The 27,498-nt window shown below is 60.3% G+C and overlaps 1 protein-coding gene across 5 annotated transcripts in view; it reads right to left on the bottom strand.

Annotated features, from left to right (window-relative positions):
- Positions 1-27,498, bottom strand: part of GSE1 (Gse1 coiled-coil protein) — a 386,663-nt gene that overhangs the window by 222,084 nt on the left and 137,081 nt on the right. For all 5 annotated transcript variants that reach the window (XM_032326363.1, XM_032326366.1, XM_032326365.1 and 2 more), the window contains exon 2: positions 23,156-23,336. In XM_032326363.1, coding sequence (XP_032182254.1) covers positions 23,156-23,336 — 181 coding nt within the window. The remainder of the gene's footprint in view (positions 1-23,155; positions 23,337-27,498) is intronic.

Raw genomic sequence — 27,498 nt, 5'->3', positions numbered from 1 at the left:
CCAGGCTACAGCCCCCACCCGCCCGGGGCGTGCTTGCCTCCAGTTTGTGCAGAGCTGACCCTGACCTTCCGGCCTGAAGACGAAGAGCCTATCTCCACCTCCTGCCGCGCACCTCCGGTCGCTGGCCTCAGTGACCGGCAGAGCCGCGTCCATGGCCTCACCCAACGATAGGCGCTAAGTGTTTCCTGAGCACCTACTGTGTGCCAGTGACGGTCCTGACTTCTAGGGACGTAGAAATACATGCCCAAACGTGGACGGCACACCCCCAGGCCCAGCTGCCGGTGCCTCTCCCCTGTCCCTGTCCTTTTCAGCTCCCTGTTTCCTCCCGTGTAGGATGGGCAAAGGGACTGACCCTGTGGGGCCTTTGGGAGACTTCAGGCCCCGGTCCACACTGGGTGCTAAGCTCAGGCCTCCCCACCATGTGAATGCTTGCAAACAATGCCCCTCTCTGGGCCTCAGTTTGCTCCTCTGTGACATGGGGGCAGGAGCACCTCTCGGAGGGCTGTGAGGACTCAGCGGTTCGCATGGGTGGGGGGGCCCTCAGCTCCAGGACTGCTCAGGATTAGTCTCATTTACAGAGGAGGAGCGCCTAGAGGCTCAGCCAGCAGAAGAGGGCAGCCTCATCCCCATTTTAGGGTCTGAGAGGGAGTTACTCACAGTGGGTGGGGTACAGGGACAAAAGCAGACACACGGCCCCGCGGAAGGGACATGCACCGGCCCGGTTTCACGCCACCGGGATGCAGGGCCCATGCAAATACATGTGACCCCCACCCCCACACGCCCCGGGGGGACCCTGGCAGCTTCCCAGGGAGGCTCCGCTCCATCACACAAGCCCCAACGGGCGGCTGGCATGGGGCCACGGCTCCTCTCCCCAGCACCTGGCTGGGAGGCCTCGGGGGCTGAGTTCCCCCAGCCCGTCAGCAACAGCAACTTCGAGGTTCAGAGGGTCCCCAGGGGACCCCGCTTTCCTCCACCCCCGAGGGCTCGTGACGCACCTGTGACCTTGCCTGGAGGTGTTTCGTCTAACCCACGGTCCGCCAGTGATCCAACCACCTCCCACTGCCCCTCATCAATGGTTAGGACCAGGTCGGGGGAAGGAAAGAAGCCCAGATGTCGCCCCGCCTTCCCCTCTCTCCTCCCGCTTCCATCCACCCCCCTCTGTCCTTAAAACGCCCTTCCTTCCCGTCGCCCACGTGTGCAGCCAGGTCAGCGTTCTGGGCGTACCTATTACACACCAGGTGCTGCCCATGGGCCGGGCCGCACCAGTGAACAGAAGGGACAGACAAGCTCTCACAACACCTACCTTCTAGCTAGGAGAGATTTTTTTTTTTTTTTAAGGAAATTAATGAATGAGCGTTTGGGGATGCTAGTGCACAGCACGAGGAAGAAAGCAAATCAAAGTGCTAAGAGAGCAAATGAGTCTGTGAGGAAGGCAATCCAGGAGGGCCTCGTAGAGGAGGGGACATTTGAGCTAAAGCCTGAAGGGCAGAAGGAACCAGTCAGGCAAACATCTAGGGAAAGGGAATTCCAGGCCATTTCCACATGCAAAGGCCCCTAAGCAGGACCAGGAGACTGTGGTCCAAGGGAGGTCAGTGCTGGCGGGGTGGGGCAGCATGTGGAGGATGGGGTCGGGGGAGGAGGCAGGGTACAGTGCAGGAGCAATTCTGGGAAACTGGCTGCTACAGGAAGCAGGTGGGACCTGAAGGTCGGACCCTCAGGTGCCAGGCGGAGCTCACGCCCTCCCCAGGCCTCGACCAGGCCGCTGACCCTAGAGACGACTGTTAGAGTGCTGTCACCCAGCACTGTTCTCCGTGGCCTTCAGGTGGTTCCAGAGTGCCCCATACTCAAACTGGCAAGAACGCAGAGGAACTGGCACAAGAGGACCTGGTGTGTGATGCTGTGCGGCCCTGGTGGGTTCCAGAAACTTCTGTGCCCCGGTTTCCCCACATAGATGTCCTCTCACTGTAGGGCTGCCTCGAGGAGTGTTGGGCTCTCATAAAGAGGCCCGGCCAAAAGTCCCACCATCTAGGCCTGCTGACCAGGAGCCTCCCCCCCACCCCCGGGGCTTCTGCTCGATACAAATGCCCATTGTGCTAGCTCACCCTAGCTCACCCACCCCAGGCTCTAACTGGTCCTGGAGGAGGTCAAGGGCACTGCCCGCCCACTGCAGAGGCCAGAGGACGGGGTGGGTGCAGGAGGTCCCTCCGGCTCATCCTACCTGGGCTGGCCCTCTGGGCTCCCACAGTGAGGGGAGCAAAGTGGTGCCCAGCTGGAGAGCCTTGGAAGGAAGTCAGATGGAGAGGCCGTCATTTCATGGGTGCACGTTTCTGGAAACCAAGCTGGGTAGGAGCGACTAGGGGGGGAGCTGTGGTTGCTCTGGCCCCCTCTTCTTGCCCAACACACTATTGGGGTGCCATCTGTTAATGAGAACCCCAAAAGAAGATTCTGGAAGGAACATCCTAAGAGGGTAGCATGGGGTGGTCCTTCCTGGGCACCGAGCTCCATCAGGTCTCCTTCTAAGGCTTTTCATGAATCAGCGTGTTCAATCCCCTCATGACCATTTTACAGGTTGAAAAACTGAGGCCCAGAGAGGGTAGGAATCTCCTGGAAAGTCACGCAGCAGGGATCCAAGCCTGTGTTGTGAACCCGTGATCCTTCCTCTGATGACAGTAATACCAAGCTCATTTCCAGAGAGCTGCGGACCTGGCGCTGTTGGGAGCATGCCCCGCGAAACTTATTTTATCATCACAAAACCCTGAGTTCCTGTCCCACTTTACATGGGGGTAACTGAGGCAAGAGACTTGCCCATTTGCACACCTAGTGAGATAATGGGGCAGGATTCCAATCAGGCAGGACGGGGCTTCTGCCTCCCCCCCATCAGCTGCCCCTCCTGGATTTGGGGCCGGAGACAGAACCAGCTGTAAATGTGGGTGTCCTGGGGCACCTCCTGCCTCGCCCTGCTCTGCGGGCCGCACTGCTGAGCTCTGGGAACGAGCGGCGCATGAAGAATTCCACCCGCAGCCAGCGGTTGCCTGTGCCAAACAGGGTGGGAGGTGGGGGTGGCTCTGAGCAGGCACCTGTCAACCCTGACCTGACACAGACGCCTTGACCAAGGGGTAGCTGTGGCCCAGCCCCAGGGAACCCCAGGTGGGCTTCGCTCTGGGCCCAGCAGTTCACCCCCCTCGGGTAGGAAGACGTAACCTCCCCTGCGCCCCCCCTCGTGGGGGGGCACACCAACCCTGAAAGGGTCCCCTGGCCCTCTCCCACCCTCCCTCAAGTTCAGGACCATGGCAGGCCCCGACTGGAGCCGGAGCCATTCTGGCCCAGGGGGTCACCAGCGGTCATTCTTAATGGCTCGGCTGTCCTGTCCAGCTCTGTCTCCACAAGGGAGTGATCTATGACCCCATTACCGCCGAGGCCTCTGAAGGGCTCCAGGATGGATTACCGGCTGCCTCGAGAGAGCGGGGAGGCAAAATCACACGCAGGTGAAAAATGAACTTCATCAGACTCCCTGGGTCTCATTACCATCCATCAGCAGGCAGCCCGACCCTGCGGTGGGGGCGGCCACTTGCCAGGCGTAGGGGCTGCAGACCACCCCCCCCCGCCTCCTTCCGCTGCCAGAGCCCCATGTAAGCTCTAGCTCTCAGCTTTGCCTCCTGCCCTCCCAAAAGGACCCCATGGCCAGGGCTGGGGACAGCAGGCAGGCATCTCCCACTGGTCCCCGACTCTGTGTGTCTCTGAGTCCCTGTCCAAGCACTGGGGCTGTGGACTCTGACAGCGGGGACCATGCCATGAGCCATGGTTGCTGTGCGTCCCGCCCTGCTCGCCGCCTCCTGTACATACAAGCGCTACTGGCCAACAGCCCCCGCCCGAAACCCCTGCCCTGCCGGGTCCAGTGTGGGCCAGAGGGCCTCCTGGATGAGAAGGGGCTTGTCTCCCATTTGGCGGAGGCCCCCAGGGCTTGGAGCAGGGGACAGGGAGCCAGAGAGACTTCAACAAGAAGCAGAAGCTCTGGAGGCAGCTGTCCATGTCCAGCAGGGCTGGGGACAGGTGCCTAGCAGGCTACACTAGCTGGACAGACACTTGGAGCCATCAGGAGGACAGCAGGCCTGCTCCGAAAGCAGATGCCCTCCCTCCCCAGGTCACTTGCCAAAGAGCCCCCCGGGCACAGAAAAACAAAACCTGGACAGGCCTGCTCTATGCCCCTCCCTGGTCCTCCCCCTGCAAGACCCGTTTCAAGTCCCTCTCCTCCTCCTCCCTCTTTGGTCCCCTCGGGAGGCCCCGGGCTTCGCTAGCCAGAGCTCATCAAGGATCCTGAAGATGAAGCCTGTTATACATCCAGAGCATTCCACCCACATGCCTGGCTGGCTGTGAGCTCTTGGCCCTTCTGTGGGCTGAGTCAGGGGCTGCACAGGTCCCAGCTTGTACAAGAAGCAAAAGGGAAACCCAGGGATGAGGGACAGGCACCTGAAATCCCCTCTTGTGGTAACATTCGAGACGGCTGTCCCACGTCTACTCCACGCAGGCTCACTGCTGAACCCACAGGAGCTCACGTGATCTTCCTGGCCGAGCTGTAGGACAGGTGCTACAGTGTCGGTTCTGTTTTGTAGGTGCGGACGTGAACGTTGAGAGAGGTCGAGGGAGCGGTCTGAGGTCCCACAGCGAGTGAACAGCAAGGCTGGGAGAGAAGCCCGCGCCCCTGGGTCTCAGCTACATTACGGGGCCGGAGAGAGGTTCTCCGAGCTGAGCCCGGCCCTCTTGAGATCAAGGCCATCCTGGCCCTGCCAGCACATTCTCACGAGGGGGTGGGGGTGTTCAGCCAGTGAGAGGCATACTCCTTTCTTCTCAGAGGAGGTCTCTGGGGCTCTGGGTTCGGGGAGCCTGGGCTGAGCAGCCCTCACTGGGCCACCCCTCTGTGAGCCTGCCCCCCCACCCCACCCAGAGGGGAGGCAGCCGAGACTGTCTAGGGAGGGTGAAGCTGCTTTGGAAAAGGCAGGCTCCCGGATCCAGAGGGACTGTCGGTGTTAACTGGATTCTGAAGGGAAAACCCATTAGACTCTGAGCCCAAGTTGGGGGTGGCTGCCGAGGCCCACAGGGAATGGCCAAGGACTGATGAGAGCAACCTCCAGGCCAAGGACACGTTCTGCGGCCCAGAGACCGACTGCCCACTCTGGCTCCAGGCTCTGCAGGGAAGAGGCACACGGCGTCTTCCCATCCCCAGTGGGACAACTTCCTACCCTGGGCGGTGGTGGGGGGTGTGTGGTCCCTTTAATGGAAGACACTTAGTCCAGCCAAACCCTCGAAACCCTGCTGCTGTCTCCTCTTGGCTTCTGCTCCCCTCCCCAAGCAGACAGACACCCACGAAGCATGAATAGTCCATTGTGGGCAGCTTCTGAGCAAACCCGCAGTCACCCAGGCTAGCCTCAGAGAGGACTGTGTGTGTCAGAGAGCGATGCCCGTGAGTGTGTGTGCGTGTGTGCGCACGTGAGCCTGTGCGCGTGCCTGAATGTGAGGTCGACTGGGTGCACGTCTGTGAGTGTGCATGTGGGCGTGTGCTTGTGCACGGAGGGCTGTGCGTGCGCGTGCGTGGGTGCGTGTGTAAAGGAGGATGTGCACTCGGGCAGGGAGCCCTGGGCGCCCACGCCAGGCCCACAGTAAGGCACCTCGTGACGACCCCCGCCTGGGTGGGGGAAAGAGGGCTTGCCTGGAGGATGTCTGGCCTTATCCAGAAGGATTCCCACCCGCTCTGCGTCCGTGCTCACAAACAGGACACACCCCCAGGCCGCCACTGTCCTTCCTGCTCACCCTGAGCCAGTGGTCAAGGCCCACGGGATCTGAATGTCCGGAAGCCTGCGGGGTCACTGTGCGTCCTCTCAAACACAAGGGCACACAGCTGAGGCCTCACGGCCGACTGGCCTCATGTGGGGAGTAAACCCTGCCCCACCGGGTCCAGGACTGCAAGGGCCTGGCCTCCGTCCCACTCCTGCCAGGGCTTCTGGGTAAAGGAAGGGCCCGGGATGCAGAGATAAGGCTGGACTCAGGGTGACCGGGGAGAGAGAAACAAGCGGGCAGATAAGCCAAGGGAGCTGCCTGGGCCCCCCGGCCCCATGGCAGCGTGTGGCTAGGAGATAACCACATTCTGGGGGCCCCAGCCGGAGCCGAGGCTGTGCAACTGATGCCCAGGGGATAAGCCGCCCACCCACCCGGCAGAAAGCAGGGGCTCTGAGGAAGTCCAGGAGTCCAGGAGTGGAGCTGGCGGACAGCCCATGCCATTGTCACCTACTCCTGGGCCTCGGAGGACACTTCTGGGCACCCCACCTGGCCCTGCACGGAGCATGGCCCCCAGGCCAGCAAGGTGCCTGGAGAGGGACCCCTCCCCAGCATGTTCTGAGGAGACATGTCTCTGTGTGGAGAGTCCACACAGAAACGCTGGCCTCGGGTTTACCCAACAGCCTCTAGAAGGGTGGTTGGGACAAGCGGGTCCCCCTGGGGCTGTGTTCTCGGCCCTGAGAACTGGGTCACCATCCCGAGCTGCTGGCCTCCATTCCGCATCAGTGGCAGCTGCCACGGGGTGGCTGCCTCATTCACATACTGAGCGTCTAACCGCCGAGCCTCAGTTTTCTCATCTGTAAAATGGGGCTAACAGTATCTACCGCTCAGGGATGTTGTGACTATTGAACTGGCATCCAGGTGTCCCTCTATACGTGTTTTTGAAATAAAATGAAGTTAATGACATGAGCTGCAGGTTCTCCTCTCGGGATGTACCCCAAAGAACTGAAAACAGATGTCAGAAGGCAAACTTGCACGCGGAGATTCACAGTAGCCAGAAGGTAGAGATAGCCCAAGTGCCCCTTAGCGGCAGAATGAACACAGTATGGAGGCGGTCCATGTATGGAACATTATTTGGTCATGAAAAAGGATGGTGTACTGTCCATGTTACCATGGATGAACCTGGAAAATGTGCGAGGGGGGAAAGGCCCATCACAGATCACCCACCAGAGATGCCATTTCCATGAGATGTCCAGAAAGTGCAAAGCCACAGAGACAGAAAGCAGGTTAGTGGTTGCTGGGGCTGCGGGGGGGTGGGGGTGCCAGCTGATGGGGAAGGGGGTGCCAGCTGATGGGGAAGGGGGCTTCCTCCTGGGGGGAGGAAGATGTTCTTGCACTGGACAGAGGTGGCAGGCACGACACTGTGCACATTCTAGAAGCTACTGAATCATTTACTATAAAATGTTTCTTTTATGTTATGTAAATTGTATTTCAGTACAAAAAGTTTAAATGAACATGCATTGCAAAGACTTTAACAGACAACTGGCGGGTTCCCAGGCCCCCGGAAACATCCACGTCCCCAATAAAGTGCAAAGAACAAGGAGAAGGGGTCTTCCCCACCTGCAAACGGCGCAGCCCGGCTGGAGGAAACGGAGAGGGCTGGTTTCAGAGCTGGATGACGGATCAGGGCCGATGACACAGACCCCTTCATGAGTATTAATTGGATCTAATTAGATTTGGGGCCACACCAAATGGAGTCAATTTGTTAACTGGGTTTATGTCAGGATTTCAAATCGCTACCAAGTAACACAGAGCAAAGACCTAGTGTCCAAGATACGGCACTTAACCAGATCATGACGGAGGCCCGCAGAGACGGCCAGTCGCCCCCAGAGTGGAGGGGCTGGACGTGGGGGCACCTGGGAGGTGGGGAGGGGCATCCCTTACCTCGCCTTGACCAACCTCTATCTTGCTTATGACCCTGACCCTCCCTAAGCTTCAGCCTCCTCATCTGCAAAACAGTGGGGCTGATCCAGAGGCAAAAGTGGGAGATGGGGGCGGGGTGGGTTTCCAGCTTCTCCAAAATTTGCATGAAGTCCGAGGGTACTACCCCTTCCCCATCCACAGAATTGTCTCCCTCTGCCTCTAAGACTCCACCAACCACCTCTGCATCTTGGAATCTTTCAACTCACAAGTCTGTCTCTCTTCCTCCAGGAAGCCCTCCCAGACTGCCGCAGCTATATGCCTTTAACCTTTGGAGTGCTCAGTTGGACATTAAGATCCCTGAGGACAAGATCCCCTACCTCTGACCTCCTGCTGTCATTGAGAGTTATGGTGACCATCTATGTTAGAATTTACTGACCTGTCCTTATAATCCACCAGAACATTCTGGAAATGATAACGCTTTGACTTCCTAAGGCCAAATGCCTGATGTCTTGTCTTTGGACTTGAGAAAGGAGCCCCTTCCCCTAGCACGTCTGGCATGGTCATAGCACCACCTGCAGACTGGGCAGGAAGGCCAATGGGCCAGCGCATCTTTGTGGCCATGCCCTGGACCCTGCCAAGGAGGAGATGGGTTGCTGTCCCTCGGGAAATCCGCTCAACCACAAGTGTTCCCAAGATGGCTGGGGCGCAGGTGAGCAGCTGATAAACCCCTTTCCTGGCGACTGGGGTGTCTGCAGAAGGCCTGAGATAGGGCTGAGCAGCTACCACAGAGCCTGTGTCTTCCTGGGCACCAGCAGGAACATTCTAGCACACTGTGCACTCGGGCCCAGAGAGTGAGAGGGGAAACCTTCCTGCCACTACTCCGCAGGTATTTATGAATCCAGGGCTTACCCCATGCCGAGCCTGCGCTAGCCCCCACTTGCCAGGACCTCCATGTACCAGAGAGAAAGAGCCAGAAGCTCTGCCAGGACACATGGTGTGAGAAGCAACAGGCGCTTTCTACCCACTGTCTCTGCGCAAGGTGCTTCCCATAGCTCTCATCTAATCTGCCCTATGACCTAGTCTATTACGTTTCAGTTGAGAAAACTAAGGTACAGAGAGGTTAGGCACTTTGCCCAAGGTCACACAGCTGGGAGAGATTTCAGCAGGTGTCTCTCTTCCTCAGTTCTGTTTGGCCAGCAGACCATACGTGAGCCCTCGAGTGAAGATTTTATATGTTGGGAAGGAGCGCCAGGGGGCAAACGAGGAAACAGAGCAGGGGGCAGGGAGGCCCGGTATCCACAACATTCTGATGCTACACGGAGGCTGGTGGAGAACGGGGTGCGTGGGATGCTCCAAGAGATGGTTATGGCTTCCTGTAAGTCCCCCACCCCAAGCCCGCCACGTGTGGCCCGCTGTGGGGGCCTGTCACACAGGATCGCCGACACATGCCACCCCCACCAACATTTCAGGCTTACAACCAAAGGCGACCAGAACTTCAGAACCGAAAATCAGAATGTGGTTGGTGGGGAAGATGGGAAGGAGAACCTGGGCCACTGTGCATTGCAAATCACCCCCCACACACACACACACCCCGAGACTGTATAGTGCACAACCTGCCCAACGGTAGGAGCAGTCCAGAAACCCAGCAGGGCCCACGTCCCCAGGATGGTGGCTGTGTAGGGGGATTTGCAGATCCCTTGCAGATTGCCTTGGACATGTCTTTCCCCAGAACCGTGGAGCAGCTCTCCCACAGAAGACCCCCTCTTTGCTCTCCTATGGGCCCCTTCACGGTGCCCTCCTCCCTTGCCCAGCCCCTGTCCTGCACCCAGTGCGACTCCCTCTCACACTTTGTGCTGTGGGGGCACCTGTGGCTTGGCAGGGCCTGGTGCTGAGGGAGAAGGTGCAGACATCCGCCGCCCGTCCCCCACTTCTGGGCTCACGTCCAGCTGCTGGCTCCCGCGGTGACAGCCCGCCTCCCACAGCTCTGAGAACAGAGCCAGGCTGTGTTCACGTGTCCCCGCTGGGACCACACGGCGGGCGGGCGGGCGGGGACGGGGGAGAGGGGGGAGTAAAGCCACCAGCCCACACTGCCAGGCCACAGGCTCTGTCTGTGCCCAAACCTGCCATTAGGGAGACTCGAGGCGGCCAGCCCAGCCCACCCAGTCACCAAACTCAGCCCAGACCGGCCCCTGGGGGCCCAGGGCGGTGGCCGAAGGGGAGGCGACAGCAGCAGCACTCACGACGGCCCAGGGTTCCCGGGGCCTATTCTGTGCCAAGAACCATGCCCCCGGCGGCCCTCCCAACACCAGGGAGGATGGAGATCCTGGGTTATCCCCATTTGATGGATAGGAGGACTGAGGCTTGGACTGAGGGCGCACAGGTCTGCCTGCGTGGTCTGGTCCCTGAGACCATGCTGGGGGCCATGGGGGAGCTTATAGGTTTGTAGCTCTATCCCTGGGCAGGGGCTGGGGCAGCCCTTGGAGAGCCCGAAGGCTCAGGGAGCAGTGGCTTGGGCCCCAGGAGCAGGAAGGGAGGCCGCCCCAGAGCGTGGAGGTTGGTTCCTGGTGGAAAGTCCTGCTTCGGCACTGCTGGGCTGGTCTTGGGCCTTGCACAGGCCTGAGGCAGAGCTCCCACCTCATGAGACGACTCCCTGATGTATGAAGCACAGCCGAATGGCTTAATTGAGCCCTGGCATGCAGCTGGCGCTTAATACATGATCTTCCCTTCCTGTACCTTGCTGGGTGAGGTGAGGGGGAGAGAGGGGCAGGGCCAGGATGTTGGGGGTAGGGAAAGGCAGCCAGAGCCGCCCCTCAGACGTATCTTCTGGCAATTTTGGAGCAGCTGCTCTGTGCCAGGTAAGGGGGCTGTGTCTTCCCCTTGATGGCTGCCTCCCACCCCAGGCCCATGGGGGTCCCGTGGGGTCCTGTCTGGCCCAGCTGGGGTCCTGGGATTCCCACACTTCCAGACAAGGATGGCAGTGGTGCTGACAGTTCACACGGCCCAGAGAGGTTAGGCAGCCTGTGCAGGGGTACACAGCTCTAGGCAGGAATGCCAGGATTTGAACTCAGGCCAGCTGGGTCCAGAGCCCTCCTCTTCAAACCACATCTGGGGAGCGAGGGGTGCCTGGGATGGTCTCTCGGCCCCTGGAAGGGAGGGCATGGTGCCCCCATCACCGAGGTGAAGGGGTAGAGAGGCTGGCGCTGCCCGTGTGTCCATCCCTGCCCTACAGAGGCCAGAGGCCTTCTTCTGGCAGTGCATGGCAGAGGGCTGCCCAGCAGGAGAGGGTCTGTGGTCCCAAAAGCTGGCCTCATGGGCCCTCCCCTGCACAGCCCCCACCAAACCAGCAGGTCAGACGTGTCACGTCCGTGTCCCTCACACCCTCCGTGGACGGCAGGTGTGGCTGGCCGCCAAAGCCACTGTCTGCTCACTCACTCCCTTGGCCCGAAGCCACGGAGGATACCTCCCCTGCCGGGCCTGCTGGGTGAGCACACACGCATACACACACTCAGAACCCACCCCCCCAACTCAGAGTCACAGGCGCACACCAGCCAGAACAATGAGCTGCCGGCCTGCACACCCACTTGACTCGTCTGTCCTGATGGGACCTGGAGGCAGGGGAGGGAGGCCTGGGGAGCAGCCGGGCCCACAGCTGACGGAGGAGATGCCAGAAAGTCCGGCCCAGCCTTGGAACTGTGTGACCACGGGGACAAAAGCACAGTCACACTATCCTACGCTGGGAGGGAGGAGAGAGGACGCATCCATTCCTCAGTTAAGCAGCCACACACCCATCCTTGAATGGTTTGCTGAGCACCGACTGTGTGCAGTAACCACATCAGACACGCGCTTGGTGCTGGAGGAATGGAGGTGGACACAGGACGTGGTGACTGATTCTTTGCTATGTGCATTGCTTTGCTGAGTCCTCCCTGTGACCCTCTCAGTGGCTGCTGCCAATGCCCCGACATCGCAGATCAAGAAACGGAGACGCCACTAGAAAACAGAAGACCTAAGAGCCTGCGCCTTGCCTCATTCCCCTTCCCATGTCCCTCTATTTTGTCTGAAATAACAAAGAAAAAGAACCAGAAAAGGCAACACCCGCACTTAGGATACCTGCGGGGCCACTGTCGGGTTTGTCCGGGACAGCCCTGGTTCTCACCTAACACCCCATCTAATAAATGAGAGCACCTCCTGTGCTCTCAGCGTGCCCCAGTTTAGACCCAGATAAAGCCAGTGAAGCTCCCTTCCCACTCTGGCGCTGAGGGAAAGATGTAATCAGGGAGAAAAAGGGATGGTCCCAGGACAGCACAATCACGGAAGGCTTCCTGGAAGAGGTGGGCTTGAGCCGTGCCTGGAGGTAGGGAGACATCACCTACCAAGGTCCTCCATCTAGGATCCAGGACCCAGGCCAGTGCTCAGCTTTATAGCTCTGTTTGAGGACCGCGTACTCTGGGGAGGCCCCAGAAAGTACAGAGCGTGAAGAAGGGGCCACACTGGAGCTGTGCCATGTGATGACAGCCCCCCACAGCCCCTGGCTGCCTTCCCAGCACCCAGTTGTGTCATGACGGTGCTGCCCAGTGCCCCTGGGGTGGACGAGGTGTCCCACTGCCCGTCCCCACGGGTGCTCACAGTGTTGTGACCATCCATGAACTAACGCCCACAAGTGCGGCCAACAGCCTTAGTATACAGTAGGTGTTAGCTAAATGCCAGCTGCTATGGCCCTTTTTGTTGTTCTAAGGAGGTGCACAGAGGAGAAGGGTCCTGGAATCTGAGACGCGGAAGGAAGACTGTCCTGTCTGGTCTTGGCCCTTCTGTGACGGTCCAACCAGTTTGGTAGCCTCTGCTTGAATACTCTCGGGCTCAGGGAGCTCACTACCTCACGGCCGGCCGGCCTGTCCAGAGATAGGCAGTGGACTGTGCTCCCCTGGTCTGTGTGTTCCTCCTCCATCAGATTAAATCCCAACTGCTGAGTGCAGGGTCAGGACCAGAGTCCGTGCCTCCCACTCCCCAGCTGGGCATCCTGCATGTGGTTTCTGCTGCCCCCAAAGCTGGCCGTGGGGGGGGGGTAAGGCGAGGCGGGAAGCCCTTGTACCCCATCTGGAGTGGGAGCGGGAGCCCCGGGGCTTTGGCGTCCCCTGGGCCAGGCACACCAGCCACTCCCAGGTTCTCAGGTTCTCCAGTCATGTGTCTCAGCCCTCCTGACCCGCCCGAGCTCCTGGACCTCCCTGGCTCGCATCTGACCCTTCCTGCCCCTCCCTCTCACTTCTTACAGAGCAGGTCCTTTGGGTTCTAGACTCTGCCCTGTCCTGGGCAGCTGGGCAGCCCCCCCACCCCGGCAGGGGTGCTCCCTAAGCTCCAACTGGGGCCACTATGCTGGCCACCGGGGACATCACATCTCTCCCCCGGGGCCACGCTCAAGCTCCACACATGCTCCGAGGTGCCCCTGCAGCCAGGACACACACCCCTCCCCAAGTCACAGGCCAGCACTCTACCGCCCCCGCACGTCTGTCTTTGGAAGTCTGGCCAGCGTTGCAGGATCCATGTCCCCCCCCCCCCCCACCATGGCCCCACAGAGGGCCATCCTGGGGACTCACCCGGCAGGAGCACTTTCCACTTAGGGCTCTTCTGGTCCATGAGAACAGACAGTCCCAGGCCCTGGCCCGCCCACCCCGGGCCTGGCCTGGCGGGTTCGGAGCAGCTCCCTTAGGCCTGGGGGAGGGTTGAGGGGGGCGGAGCAGCAGGGCCGGGAGGAGCAGAGCTGGGCTCTCCCAGCTCTGCAGTGGGGGTCCAGGAGCAGACTCCCGAGAAGACGGTGGAGAGAGGCAGGGGGCCAGCCAGCAGGCCGAGGCACAACCACGCGGGCGGCAGGCCCTCCTCCTGCCCTCCCGGCCTCCAGCCCGCCCTGGCGCACACCCCCGCGGGCTGCACGGGGAGCGCCGGAGGGCGGCAGGCGGCAGGCGCTGCGGTGGCCACTTCCTGCTTTCCCTGCAAAGCCGGCTCCCTGCTTCCCCCGCCAGACCCAGTGGGCCGAGGTATTGACTGCTGGCCTGGGGAGCAGAGAGGACCCCGGGTCCCGCAGGGGCACCACACCCACCCGAGCCCCCCTTCTCCGTTCACGGAGTCACTGGGCCGTCTGTTCCGAGCACCCGCTCTGCACCAAGTCCCCGCCGTGGGCTTGTACACGCTCCAGGCCGAAGGAACCGTCCACCTGGCCGCCTTCCCAGAGGTCAGGAGCACCAAGGGCGGACGTCAGGGAGGCATGGGCCAAGGGCGGCTCGGCTCTGGCACAGGGAAAGGCTGTGGGCCCGTTGCCCTAGACCGAGGACGTGAGGCCTCGGCGGATGCCCCGCTGGAAGGCTATGATGGGGAAGGGGGAGGGCTCAGGCCTGATGGGGAGGCAGGGGTGTGCAGAAGCCGAGGCAGGGGTCCTGAGGCTCTGGGGGAATGCCAGGGCAGGAAGCCATCCCGCTGCAGGGCTGTGGTCTCTGCCACCTGGGTCAGAAGCTCCCCGGGGAGACGGCGGAGGTTTCATAAGGGGGAAGGAAACCTGCTGTCACTGGGGTCTCAGCTCTCGGCGTCTCCTTCCGGGAGGGTCTCCTCTCTGCCCTACAAAAATCGACAGGCCCTGTTCTGGTGTTCCCTCCTCCCCTGCTCCGCTCCTGGGTGCACTACCCTTTCTCAGCCATTCTGCTCCTTGTGAGAACCCGTCTCGGCCTGTGCGGGGACAGGACGGTTGGGCATTTGCTGGGGGTGGAGACCTTGGCTTGTAGGGGGCAGGCGGAGGGATGCCCGCCCGAAGGTGGGCCCACAGGCTGCTTCCTGGGTGAGGTGCTGGGAGGCTATGGGAGAGGCAGAGCCTTGTCTAAGGCTCTGGGGTGAAGCCCCGTCCTGAACCTGGGATGGGCAGCAGGGGTAGGAGCAGGGGCTGGGGGCAGTCCAGGGCTGTGACTCAAGCCCAATTTCTAGTGCTATGTTGCGCCACCTCCTGGGAAAACACCAAACTGCACCGAGACCGTCCTAAGGTAGGCAAGGAATCAGCCCCTTCTGGGACACCCCTGCTCCGTCTCCGGCCAGGGTGGTGTGGGGACCCCCAAGGGCTTGGCAACTTGGGTCACCTCCACAGCAACAGTCCCGAGACAAAGGTCCTGTCATCTTCCTCGTGTTCCAGCGGTGGAGACTGGCCCAGGATGACCCAGACTGCACCTGCTAGGGGTGAACTGGGCTATCTCAGGTTCCCCTAGGAACTCGGCCACGAAGCCTGAGGGGCTAGCCCTGGCAAAGCATCCGCAGGGTGCCCAGTTTCGCGTCAGCACTCACTCGCGTCCCGTATGCCCCTGGGGTCCTCACCGGCCTGCCCATGCTTTAGTCGAGAGCTTGGACCCCGTGCCCCTCCGGCTGCACACGGCGAGCTCGGCGCAGCCACGGTGGCCAGCGTGGCGGGGCAGATAACAGTCCCGCAAAGATGGGCGTCTTTTCATCCCTGGAGCCTGTGAGTATGTCATGTCACCTGGTAAAAGGGACTCAGCACACGTGATTAAGCTCAGAGCCTCGAGAGACAGAGATGACCCTGGATGAAACAGGGGCCCAATGTGATCACAAGGGCCTTCCTAAGAGGGAGGCAGGGCTGCGTGGTCGCCAGCGTGAGCCAGAAAGGAGAGGCTGGAGAGGTGGGGCGAGGAGCCGTGAGCCACGAGCCTCGGGAGCCTTCGAAGCTGGCAAAGCAAGGAACTGGTTCTCCCCTGGAGCCTCCGGGAGGAGCCAGCCCGGCGGCCGCCTCTGATTTCTGGGCTGTGAGGTCACATAGCTGTGCTGAGTGCGCGGTGATTTCTTCCAGCAGTTGCAGGAAAGGAGTACAACCAGGAAGAAAGCTGTGCTGCCTCTCCGCTCCTACATACAGCAGGCGCTCGATAAATGCTGTCCTCGGGTCGCCTGGGGGGCTCAGTCATTAAGCACCTGCCTTCAGCTCAGGTCATGATCGCAGGGTCCTGGGATCGAGCCCAGCATCAGGCTCCCTGTGGCAGGAAGCCTGCTTCTCCCTCTCCCACTCCCCCTGCTTATGTCCCCTCTCTTGCTGGGTCTCTCTCTGTCAAATAAATAAACAAAATCTTTAAAAAAAAAAAACAAAAAACACCTCTCCTCTATGTGTTTGATTCAGGGAGCTCATAGCCCCTCCTCAGAGTCATCCACGTTCAAGGGAGAGAAAGCACCAATCATTCACAGGTGACCTTCAAGTGTCCTTGACTCCAGTATGTCAAACCTCTGGAGAAGCAAGCAGCAAGGGGTCCCTAGAATTTTATAGTTTGGAGCGACACCCGCGGAGGGAAGAAAAGTTCTAGAATGCAGTAGGAACCTGCCTTGAATGTCAGCCTCAGGCCCAGGAAGCCTGAGAAGATCTATGCCCCCTGTGCATAGGAGAATCCTTTTCTCCTTACCATCCCATCTGGTTCCCCAGCACTAGATGACTGAAAAACTTGTGTTTGCTCCACAGTTGTTCATGGGTTACCTGTTACGTGCACTGTGTCAGGTTCAGAGAGAGAAAGAGGACAGTGAGAGATGGTCCCAGCCTTCATGAGGAGGGCAAGTGAGCTGAGCACAGGTCACCCCAGGGCCTTTGCACTACTCTTCCCATAGCCTAGAGCTCTCTGTCTAATACTACCTCCTCAACGAGGCCTTCTGTGACCACCCTGCCTAAAGTCACAGCTCTCACCCCTCTGTGTCCCCCTACCCTATTTCTCTTCACGGCACTTCACACCCCCTGGTATCATGCATTTTGCCTAACATGTCTTTGGCACGCAGTAGTAGGTGCTCAAAAAACATTTATGAAAAAACGCACACACATAAGTGACGGTGTCGACGTGCGAACAGGCAGTTGTGGCGAAGACGCAAGCAAAGGTCTGCTGGGAGAGGACCCAGCTTCCAGATGGTTTCTGCTCTCAGATGTCACAGGTGCAAGTCAGTGTGCGGCACAGCAGGGTTTGGAAATGCGGCTCTTGGAGCTAACTGAATCCATGTGGCACCCCACGGGGGTAGCTGAGGTCCCTGAGCACCAGCTTGAACCGGGGAAGGCAGGGCAGTGGGTGAGCGGAGGCTGGGGCAGGAGGGGGCAGGCGGCCTCACGGGGGCATCAGTGCCCGGCTCCAGCTCCCGCTCCTGCAGGCCCCCCCCGAGTCCCAGTCACCTCTTCATCCCCACCCGAAAGCGCGATCCTGGAAAGAAATGGGGGTTCAGGCACTCAGACCCTGTTGGCAGCAGCTCTGTGGGCGAGGCGCGTCTCTGAGCTCGTGCCCTCATGGACTGCATTTCAGCCAACGCTCGATGTACCATTCTATGAAACTGTATGTGTGAAATTCTCTTCTCCTAATTTCATGAAACCGATACCAGTCAGACACCGAGAGTCACATGCCAGCCAAGGGGCCAGCTGAGAGCGAGCGGGCCCTGGGCCAGCCGCACGACAGAGAGAAGGGCGTTCAGGCCCGCGGGGGTGAGCGAGTCCCGGCTAAACATCGGAGAGGCTCCTGGGGTGACAAGGACCCACAAGCAAAGGGCCTCTCCAGGCTGCCCCGACCTGCAGGCCCCGGGCTCCCCAGCATGACCCGAGCTCCCAAGAAGATGAACCCGCCGCGTGTTGCGGAGGAAAGAGGCTTCGGATCCCGGCGCGACCGCGGCCACACGCAGGAAGGGAGAGCGGGTGGAGAGTGGGGAGGCGCCCCGGAGGCCAGACGGAGCCCTGCCCACAGAGCCAGGGGGAGGGGGCGTGCAGGGCTGGAGAGGCCGAGCCTGGACAACCCCCCGCCCACGTCCTCCGAGCAGCTGGGGTAGGCGCCCTCCGAGTCTCTCTGTCAAAGCACCAGCACCAGCACCCGCTCCAAGTGAGGCCTGCCAAGCGCTTCTTGGGGTCAGAGCCAAGGACACAAGTGGAGGCCCAAGGCCAGGAGCCCATTTGCCCAACAAAAGAGACAAAAGCCTTTATGGGGCCCGGCCTTCAGGTGGCCACCGGTGCGCTCTCTCTGCCCAGGCCAGGCCCGGGCATCTGTGGCTCTGAGGGCCCAGGCCGCCGCTAAGCCCTGGACGGGGAGCCCCCTTGGATCCTCACAGACTGTGTGGGAACTGGGCTGCAGGGACTGCGTGCTCACACCGAGCTGGGAAGAGCCAAGGCAGAACCGTATGTAGGGAACAGGCTCCGGAACAAGGAAGGGGCCGCAGGATGGGCGCCCACGAACATTCACCTCCGGGGTAAGTCCATGTTGCCTCGTTCCCCTGGACCCCCTCCTCCAGGATCTCAGCCCCGGGGCCTGAGGGGCTGGGCTCCCGGGAGCCTGCCTGATTCAACACTGGCTTCCTTCTTTTGCATCCTTGGCTTGACCCCTGAAGGGCGCCTTTCCTCTGGGAAGTGGTGGTGGGTGTGTGTGTGTGTGTGTGGGTGGGGAGCCCCAGCACCTACTTGCAAATCTACCCTGTGTCTGGGGGGAGCCGAGGGGTGCACGCATTTTCCTGCTCTTGGCACAACAACTCTGAGCAGAACAGCCCTGGAAATGTGCTGTCCCAGGTGGTTTCTCGGCAGACGAGGAGATGCAGATGTGTCTGAGGCTGAGCAGCCGGGATGGGGGGTGGGGGGGGTACTGGGGACAGGACAGGAGCAGGGAGCAGGGAGGCAAGAGCAGGTTCCAGGTAAAGCCTCAGCCCTGCAGGAGCCCCGGAGGGAAAGCTCCACCCTTTGCTGGAAGCCAAGGGGCCGGGCTTCACATTCCCGCGCTGGCCAGGGCACGAGAGCTGCCCGCCCTTCCCCTACAGGACACGGAGACCAGGGGAGGGTGTCCAGGTGGAGCACCCCAGGCTCAGACCCAGTTCTCAGAGCTCACAGAGCACTGGGCGAACTGGCCGCCGGGACGTGTGGCTGAGGCAGAGATGGCCAGCCAATGCCCACCTCCGCAGTGGCCAGCCCCTCCTACACTGGACTGCCCAGGCCCCCTGTATCTGGGTGGGGTGGGAACTGGCTCCAGCCAGCGGAAGGGACATGGGCCTCAAGGCCAAGGTGGGTGAGTATCCAGGGGCTCTCCTGTGTTCACTACCTGTGTCTGCTAGTGATGGAATCAGGGCACTCTGGAAGCCAAGAGATGGCAAAGCCACAGGCTAAGGGGACCCTGGGACCCCCTGTCACCCAACAGGAACCATGATGGCCTCAGGATTATCTGTCCCAGCACCTGTCAGGCTGCAACTGATTTCAGAAGTGACTTTGGGATGGGCAGACCAAGGGTCCTGAAAGATGGCTGTGTCCTATTTCGTGGAAGCTGTGACCACACCACCCTTCCCATGGCAAAGGGGACGGCCGACCGGGCACAGAGAGCACAGAGAGTCCCGGGTGACCCAGGGGCACTCATGCCATCACAGAGTTCATACACGGGGAAGGAGGAAGCAGAGGAGGCACTGGAGAAGCAGGGCAGAGCTGGGGCGTCGCGGGCTCTGTGGACGGGGCCACCGGCGGGGACTACGCGCGGCATCCAGAAGCCGGGGAAGGCCGGGACATGGAGCAGCCCTGCCCGCCCCGCTGCGTTCAACCCACTGACACCACGATGGACTCCCGGACCCCAGAACTGTAGGACAGTAACTGGGTGGTTTGAAGCTGCCGAGTCAGTGGCCACCTGTTACCTGTAGCAGCAGGAACTCGAGAGGACAGGCCTCTTCCGAGATAAGCCCCTGCCACGGGGGTGAACAAGAGCAGTGACGGGGGCAGCTTCTGGGCTGGGCCAGGCCGGCGGGGTGCAGATGGGCCGCCTCCTCCCCCACCGCCACTAGCCCGATTCCTCCTCTCTGCTGCCCCATGAGCTGTGGTCACTCCAAAGCCAGGAGCGTGGTGGCTTTCTGGGTGGGAGGAAAGCACCAGCTCTGGGGAGCACCCAATGGGGTGGCCGACCCCAGCGCCCCAACATGACAGCTGAGAAAGGGAGGGGCCCCAGGAGCACCGCTGTGACTGCAGAGTCGATTTTGGCCTGGTCTCCTGCAACCCCACTGCAACCCCATTAGAGCGTCTGTGACTACCACTGTATCTCTCTTTTATTAAAATATTTTATTGATTTATTTCAAAGGAAGAGAGAGTGCGAGTGAGCGAGCGCAGGGGGAGGGGCAGAGGGGAAGCAGACTCCCCACTGAGCAGGAAGCCCAACACAGGACTGGATCCCAGGACCCCAGGATCATGACCTGAGCTGAAGGCAGATGCTTCACCGATTGAGCCATTAATGGAGACATTATTTGCTACTTCCAGCTCAGAAAGGACATCTAGGGCCCATGGGGCTCAACTTGGGGTTAGGGTTAGTATGGCAACCCTGATGATCACACAAGAAGCACATTCGCAGCAACCACAAGGCGAATGGCATACCCTGGAGTTGTGCAGTGTACAACGTGCACAACCTTGCACAGCAACCTTGAGTACCTCCTCGATGTCCATCCCACTGTCATCATGCTACCACACCTACTCACCACTGGAGCAGCTAAGCTTTGGGAAGATTCTGAACCTTGCCAAGTCTCCATGTCTGGGAAGTGCTGTGCTGATTTGGAAACTTGGACCTGGGTCTTGGACACCAAGCCACACCCTTGCTTATCACCAGATGGTGCTGCTTCTCTCCCAAGGAGGCTGTGGCTGCACAAAGTAATTGTTCTGGAATGCTTGTTTCCATCCATCTGTGATGAGTTGGGAGTTTCCTCCTGCTGGATTTGACACCCCCTGTGAGTGTGCCCATGAGAAAGGGATCTTGCTTTGATTAAAGGTTTAAGAATATCAGACAGAGCTGAGCCTGGGGGCTTGTCACCCTACAAGAGGAGGCTGTCCGACGACCAGGTTTGGGTTGCACCCTTCTCTCCCCCAACCAGAGACTTCTGGTCAGTCTAAGGTCTGTGCTTGCCTAAGCCTCGGCTGTCCCTACAGCCCCGGAGCCAAGCTCCCTCCAATCAGCACGTGACCACATCCTAGGCGGGCGCTCTGAACCATGCAACAACCACCTCTGGGAGAGAACACAGCAGAGTGGCCCCCCGTGTCCCCGAGAGCACCCCGTCCAGCCACCTGGCCTGGAACGAGGGCTCCTGCTGGGACAGCTTCCGCCCCTAGCAAATACTGCTGTGTCTACATGCAGGATGTCTGCAGGGCATTGAGGGACAGAAATGGACCGTGCTGGGTAGTTACCCTGCAAGGCAGCAGATGCTCACAGCCCCCTGGGCCTTCTGAGAGAGGCCTCTGCCCCAGCAAGCACTGGGGAGGGAGCCACCATTGCAGGGGTGGGGAGAGTCAGTGGAGAAATGGGGGTTCAGAGCTCTGGAGAGAGGAAGTGGCAGGACTGCGGGTGTGTGTGTTGAGGGGGGCAGTGTGTGCACATGGATACGGGTCCCGTATATGTGTGCCTGCGAGTGTGCGTAAATGTATGTGTAAGAGAGTCCTGGGACCCGTATGTGCGCATGGGTCTGTATGTGTGTGCCTGCATGAGCACCTCCGTGCGCGGTGCCTTTGCTGGCTCTGTGTGTGCGCCCCTGTGGCCCGGCTCTCGCAGCCGTGTGTCCGCATGTGCTTGCCTCCCGTGCCGCCCGCCCGATGAGAGGTGGCAGGTGTGTAATAAACCATTAGTCTCTGTCACGTTTCTGAGCAGCATCAGTGGCCTCCCGGGGAGGAGCCTGACTCCAGGATGGCTCTCCAGGCAGGTCTCCGGCTGGGAAGCCGCCCACCCCCCTCCAGGCAGGGCTGCAGCCTGACGGGAGCAGCTGGCAGACGTGGGCCTTGGGCTCCTGCCCTGCCCCGGGCAGCCCCAGGGCTGGGGGGCTGGGCCTCGTGGGTGCCAGTCGGGGGTGGGGAGGCAGCGGTCCCCCAGGGTCAGATTTGCAGGCTACTACCCAGCACGGAGGCATGGTTGGGATGGGGGGGCAGGATAGCATCCTCGAGGACACTCCACCAGGTGCCTGAGAATCACAAGTCACAGTGGCGCTGACTCCAGCCCCCACCTGCGAGCGGTCAGGGCCCTCTTCCGTCCCAGTTACACGGATTCCCACGCCTGCCCTGTAAGCCAGGCCCCCTCAGCCTTCACGCCCGTTTCTCAGATGAGGAGGAAGAGGCATGGCCTGGAAGAAGGCACTCGTCCGGGGCTCTGGTGTGCTTGGGGGGCGGGAGACGGCTCCCCGAACAGCATCCCCGCCCACCACCTGCACATCCACCTGTCAGGGTCTGGGAACCCCTCGGAGGGCTGCATGGCCCGGGGGGCCCCCCAGAAAGCTGGATGAGTCCCCTGCCGAGAACACTTCATGGATGCCCCAGAGGGCAGCCCAGGCCCTGAGGGTGGGGCAGGCCAGCTTCCCTCACCCCCCCTTTCCCCCCACCCGCCCACCCCGTCAGCCAGCTTGGCTCCTCCTGGGCCACATAGGCTCGCAAGCAGCACTTTCCGTGGGGCTCACAACCGGGGCTGGTGCGGGTCTTAGGACTCAGTCCCCTCTGGGCAGCAACACGCGGGGCATCTACAGGGACCCCCTCGGAGGGGGTTTGAGAACAGAAATATGGCCTAAGGGGTTGCTCTAGGACCCTCCCCAGATAAGAACGCAGGTGCCCACTCACACCGACATCCGGCCAAATGGCCTGCCAGGGACCCACTCACGGCCCCCCGCCCCGGTTCCACAGACCCCGTCGTGAAAGCCTCAGGACGTCACCCAGGCAGGGACAGCCCCTCTGTCATCAGGGAAGGTGCCAAGATGGGCAGACAGGGCCTCCGAGGCTGGTGCAGCGGCAGCGAAAGGCACACAGTGGCTTCGGTGGCCGCGTCTTCTTCCAGCCACACGCCCAGGCTCCCGCTGGCCGCGCAGAGGCTGGCCCCGGAGAGCGCTGAGGGTCAGGCCCCGGCGCGTTCACGATGCAGAAGCCCAAGAGTGGTGCCCGCGGCACGGGTGGAGAGGGGCTGCAAACAGCATCGCGTGGGGTGTCAGGACGGCGCAGGGCGGTGACCACACAGACGGACCTGGGGTGCTGGGGAGGGCCGCCAGCCGAGACGCAGCTCAGACCCCCAGGAATAGTACACAATCATGGTTCGGGCAAACACAGGAGTGCCGGAGAGAGCGGCGTGTGAGCGGATGGGTTCCGGGATGGGGGAACTAGAGGTTCCCCTCAGCGGGTTCTAGAGGTCCCTTACACCTGCTCTAAAGCGAACGCGGGAACACGGTGGAATCACAGCTCACAGACACAACACGCGGAGGCCGTCCGCGAGTAGGGGCCGACAGGGCGCCGGGAAGCAGGGGTTCCGATGGAACCACAAACTGACTTAATCCCTATGGAGTGTAAGAGCCAAACTCAAGGAAGGGAGACGCGGCCTCCAGGCTCTCCCCGAGAATGTGCGGACCATGGGGTGGAGGTCCATGCCCGAACTCAGTGCTGGGAGCCCCCCTCCCTGCTGGGGACGGCACGAGCCGCACCAGCACCCAGAGACGGCAGAGCACACGCGAGTCTAACCTGTGCCGGGCAGGTCCGCTCCGGTCCCGGCCACGCTGCTCTGCGGACACCGGGTGGGTCCCGGCTCCTGGGCCGTCCGGGGGCCTCTGGGCGTGCTTTCTGCTGGGGCGCCTGGCCGGGGCTCAGGCTCCCTGGCGGGGACGTGGACGGCTGGCGACGCCTCGAGAGATGCAGACGTGACCTGGAAGAACAAGAGGGGGCAGGGTGAGTCTTGGCCGTACTCGCCCGAGCCGCTGGGTGCCGCCCCTCCCCCACGACGGCCTGGCTTTGCCATCAGGGACTCGGCTGAGCTGGCTTGGCGCAGCGCAGGGCTGGTCTCCAGGAACCCCAGGGTGAGTGTCTTCTTTGCCCGGTGACCCCGCCCGAGGACACCAGGCTGGCCGCTGGGCCGTGGGGCTCCACCCGCCGGCCCTGTTGCTCCCCAAGCCCCTCAGCCCTGCACGGAAGCTGGCATAACCTCCGGCTGGTTAATCACGACCCCGACGATTAGCCCAGCAGAACTTTCGTTCATGCTACCGGGTGGCCTCCCCATCCCCCCAACCCCAGCCCCTGTTCCAGTTCCTTCACTGGTGAGACGGGGGTACAACGGGTGGCATGAAGTACATTCACAAGGAGCAACCATCACCACAACCCATTTCCAGAACTTTCTCCAGACCCCCTGACACTCACCGCCCTACTTCCTATCTCTATGACTCGGACTATCCCGGAGGCCCCATCCTCTTCCCACATCTGGGCAAACTGAGGCTCAGAGAGGCGCCGGAGGAACCTGAGGTCGCAGAACTGCTCGACTCCTGGGCTGAGTCCCCCCACCAGTCAACAGGGCTTCGGGTCCTGGGCTCGCACCTCCAACCTCAGAGGCCCTGCCCTGCCGGCGGGGGAGGCCGTGGGCCAGTCCCACCGACCGGCGACCCCCCCACCTCCCGACGACGAGCTCCAGGGCTGTCGGAAAGCAGCTTCATGTTGATCCAGTTGTTTTAGGGATTAGTGCCATAAAACCCAAGTGCCCTAAGAGAGATGGATGGCCCAGAATTCCCCGGTGAGCAGGGGCTCCGCCAGCCCTCCCTGCGAGAGGCAGATACGTTTACCGTTTGTTTCCGGGAATGCTTTAATTTATGGGATCCATATGGTGACACTGCCCAGACCACAGCCCCCGCAAATCCCACAGGCGTGCTGGCGGCTTAGACTGGAGCCAGGAGGAGGCGGCACCTCAGCCCGGCACACTTTATTCCCTCGCTTGCTGGCCCAGGGGCCAGGGGCCTGTCGGCGTGGCAGGGACCCAGGAGAGCCCCACGTGTATCTCATCTTGTCGGGCTCGAGCTGCCCTTGCAATCTTGTCCTGGGGAAACTGCCAGGCGCAGGCTGCTGTGTCCACCATCGGTCACAGGTCGGCTTGTCCAGCCAGCCTGGGAACGCTCTGAGGGGTGGTACTTGGTCAAACCAGGAAGCATTCTTGTAAACCCCCTGGGGTGGGCTATGGGTAGGGGGAGTGGAGGAGGGCAGTGAAGGGAGAGACTGGCTCTGACGCCTGCCCACAGGCTGGTGGAAGGGAGAGAGGGGAGGGCCCCCTTCCCGCTTCTCCTCCTGGAGCTGGGGTACCCAGGTCCTGCTGGAGGAAGGTGGTGGGGGGCCACCTCTGGGAGGTAGGGATGGCTTCCAGGATGGGGAGCGGTGGGCAGGAGGACCCCACTTACGATGTGCCATGCTTGACCCTCTCACCCACCATGTCACGCACCAGAACACAGAGACAAGAGGAGATAAAGTGGCCTGAGCTCTCAGCTATGATTGGAGGCATTGGGATTTGAACCCAAGCGGTTGGGAGCAGACTCAGCTGTTAGAAAGCAAATGGAGGACATGGCTATTAAGTAGAGAAGAGCAGAGAGCAAAAGGGAATTGGACTAGGCAAGAGAGGTGCAGATGAAAAGCACTGTAGAAGTTAGAAGATCTCTCCGGGCCTGGAGAAATCCAGGCAGTCTTCCTGGAAGAGGTAGAATTTGAACTAGGCCTTCTAAGGGAGCAGGTTTTGAAAGGGAGGGAGGACAGGGAGGGAAGAGAGATTTGAACCCTCATTCCTGCGGGGCCAGAAGAGTAAACCATGAACAAGGCACCAGGAAGGACAGAACATAGGGGGATGGCACGGTCTCAGTGCCACCGATGTCACACGGAGGGAACAGAGCTCCACCTTGCCAGATCAGATCTTTCAAAAGCAGCCTGCGAATCTATTTTCATTCATTTATTTTTATTTATTTTTTAAAGATTATTATTTATGGGGTGCCTGGGTGGCTCAGTGGGTTAAAGCCTCTGCCTTCAGCTCAGGTTATGATCCCAGGGTCCTGGGATCGAGCCCTGCATCGGGCTCTCTGCTCAGCGGGGAGCCTGCTTCCTCCCCTCTCTCTCTCTGCCTGCCTCTCTGCCTACTTGTGATCTCTGTCAAATAAATAAATAAAACCTTTTAAAAAAAACTTTAAAGATTATTATTTATTTGGAAGGGGGAAGTGAGCATATGGTAGGGAAGGGCAGAAAGAGAGGGAGAGAGAGAACCACAGAGTCCTCACTGAGTGTGGAGCCTGGTGCTGATCAATCTCACAACCCTGAGATCATGACCTGAGCCAAAAGCAAGAGTTGGACGCTTCCCGCCGGAGCCACCCAGTCGCTCTGGGAATCCACTTTTCAAAACTGCACTCTCGTGATTATTAAATATCACTATCTAGTCACAACCTGTTAAAACACTGTGCGAACACACCCACAGCTGGTAGGACCGTCACATGGGGCATTGGCTTTGGAGAGTGACTGGCGGCTTCTCAGAAGGTCAAACGCAATGTCACCCAGTGACCCAGCAATTCCACTCCCAGGTCGACATCCCAGGGAACCGCAAACCCACGTCTGCAGAAATGCCCGTATGTGCATGTTTGTAGCAGCCCTCGGTCCCAAGGGAAATGAACTGCGCCAGCAGCCCGCGTGATCCTGGAGGTGGGTCCTTCCCCGGTCGGGCCTCCAGATGCGTGTGCAGCCAGCCAGCGCCTTGAAAAACCGCCTGCAAGGCCCTGATTGGAGGACCCGCCTGAGTTGCATGATGATAAACGGGTCGCTATGAGCTGCTAAATTTGTCATTGTTTGTTACGCAGTCGTGGATAGCTACTACAGCCTGTGAAGTCTAGAAGAGTGCCCGGCCCGGATATAAACGTTCCTTGGCACACTGTTGTGCACCCGGAACACGACAGGAACTGGATGCTAGTCCCTCCCCTGTGCCAGCTCTTTCCTCCGCTGGTGACTATCCCTGGAAGTGAAAGGATTTCGCCCCCTTTCCTCTGGTGTTCACCCACAGCTGCTCAGGATCCTGCAGTGGGGGGGGGGGGTTCTAGGGGATTCATGATGGGCAAGGCCGTCTGCCAGCACGAGTGGCATTGTGAATACGGATCTCACACCCAGCTCGTCTCGGCCAGACAGATCATCGCAGAGAGGTTAGGCTTCAAAGCCACACGTGTGACAGTTCCTGCCTAACAGAAAGCAGGCCCTGAGCAGACACATTCATCGTGCCCTCTCTACCACCGCCGAGTGTTCCAAGCTCCCCAAGGAAGGTACTCTTAGGAGCGGGCCTGGGACATACGTCGTTCCCGGCCCCACGGAGCCTGGCAGCCGGCAGCGTCTCAGAGCAGCCCACGGGGCCCCCGCAGACGGAGTGGGGCCATGGTTCTCGTTCCTTTCTTTCCCTGGACCGGGGCCGCTATGATTAAAGCGGTAGGCGGTTAGTGGGACGAGGCAAAAGGGGGCCGATTCCCAGGGATCTTTCAAATAAAAGGGGGTTTGCAGCCCACCCCTGAATTTCCTAATGGGATCTGGTATTGTTACACTTTCTCCAGGGAAAAGAGGGATTGCTGGAGAAAACTGACTCCAGGCAAATTCGGGGGCCGTGGAGGAGCGGATGACACGTCCCTGCTCCAAAGGGGAAAGCCAGGCCGTGGCGTTGTCAGCATCCAGGTTTGTTTTATTAATCTTACGGGTTCATGAGACCCTCCCCCCCAAGCCTGGGGACCCCTGCTCAATTGTTTTTTAAAAACAGTCTTCCTGAGATAGAATTCACACACCTCGCCAGCTCACCCATCTAAAGTGTACAATACGGCTTTGAATACATGCACAAAAGCATTCAACCATCACTAGAATCCATTTCAGTACATTTCTGTTGCCCCCAAAGGGAGCCCGACCTGCTGGCAGCCACTCCTCGCCCCTCCCCGGCCCTGGCCGCCATGACCTCCTTGCTGTCTCTCTAGATCTGCCTGTTCTGGTGATTCACACACGCGGTCCCTAGGGCGGGCGGCTGCCTTCTTTCACTCAGCACGTTTCTCGGT

Source organism: Mustela erminea, chromosome 19 (genome assembly GCF_009829155.1).
Source record: "Mustela erminea isolate mMusErm1 chromosome 19, mMusErm1.Pri, whole genome shotgun sequence".
Taxonomy (NCBI): domain Eukaryota; kingdom Metazoa; phylum Chordata; class Mammalia; order Carnivora; family Mustelidae; genus Mustela; species Mustela erminea.
This window is presented reverse-complemented; position numbering and strand designations above follow the sequence as displayed.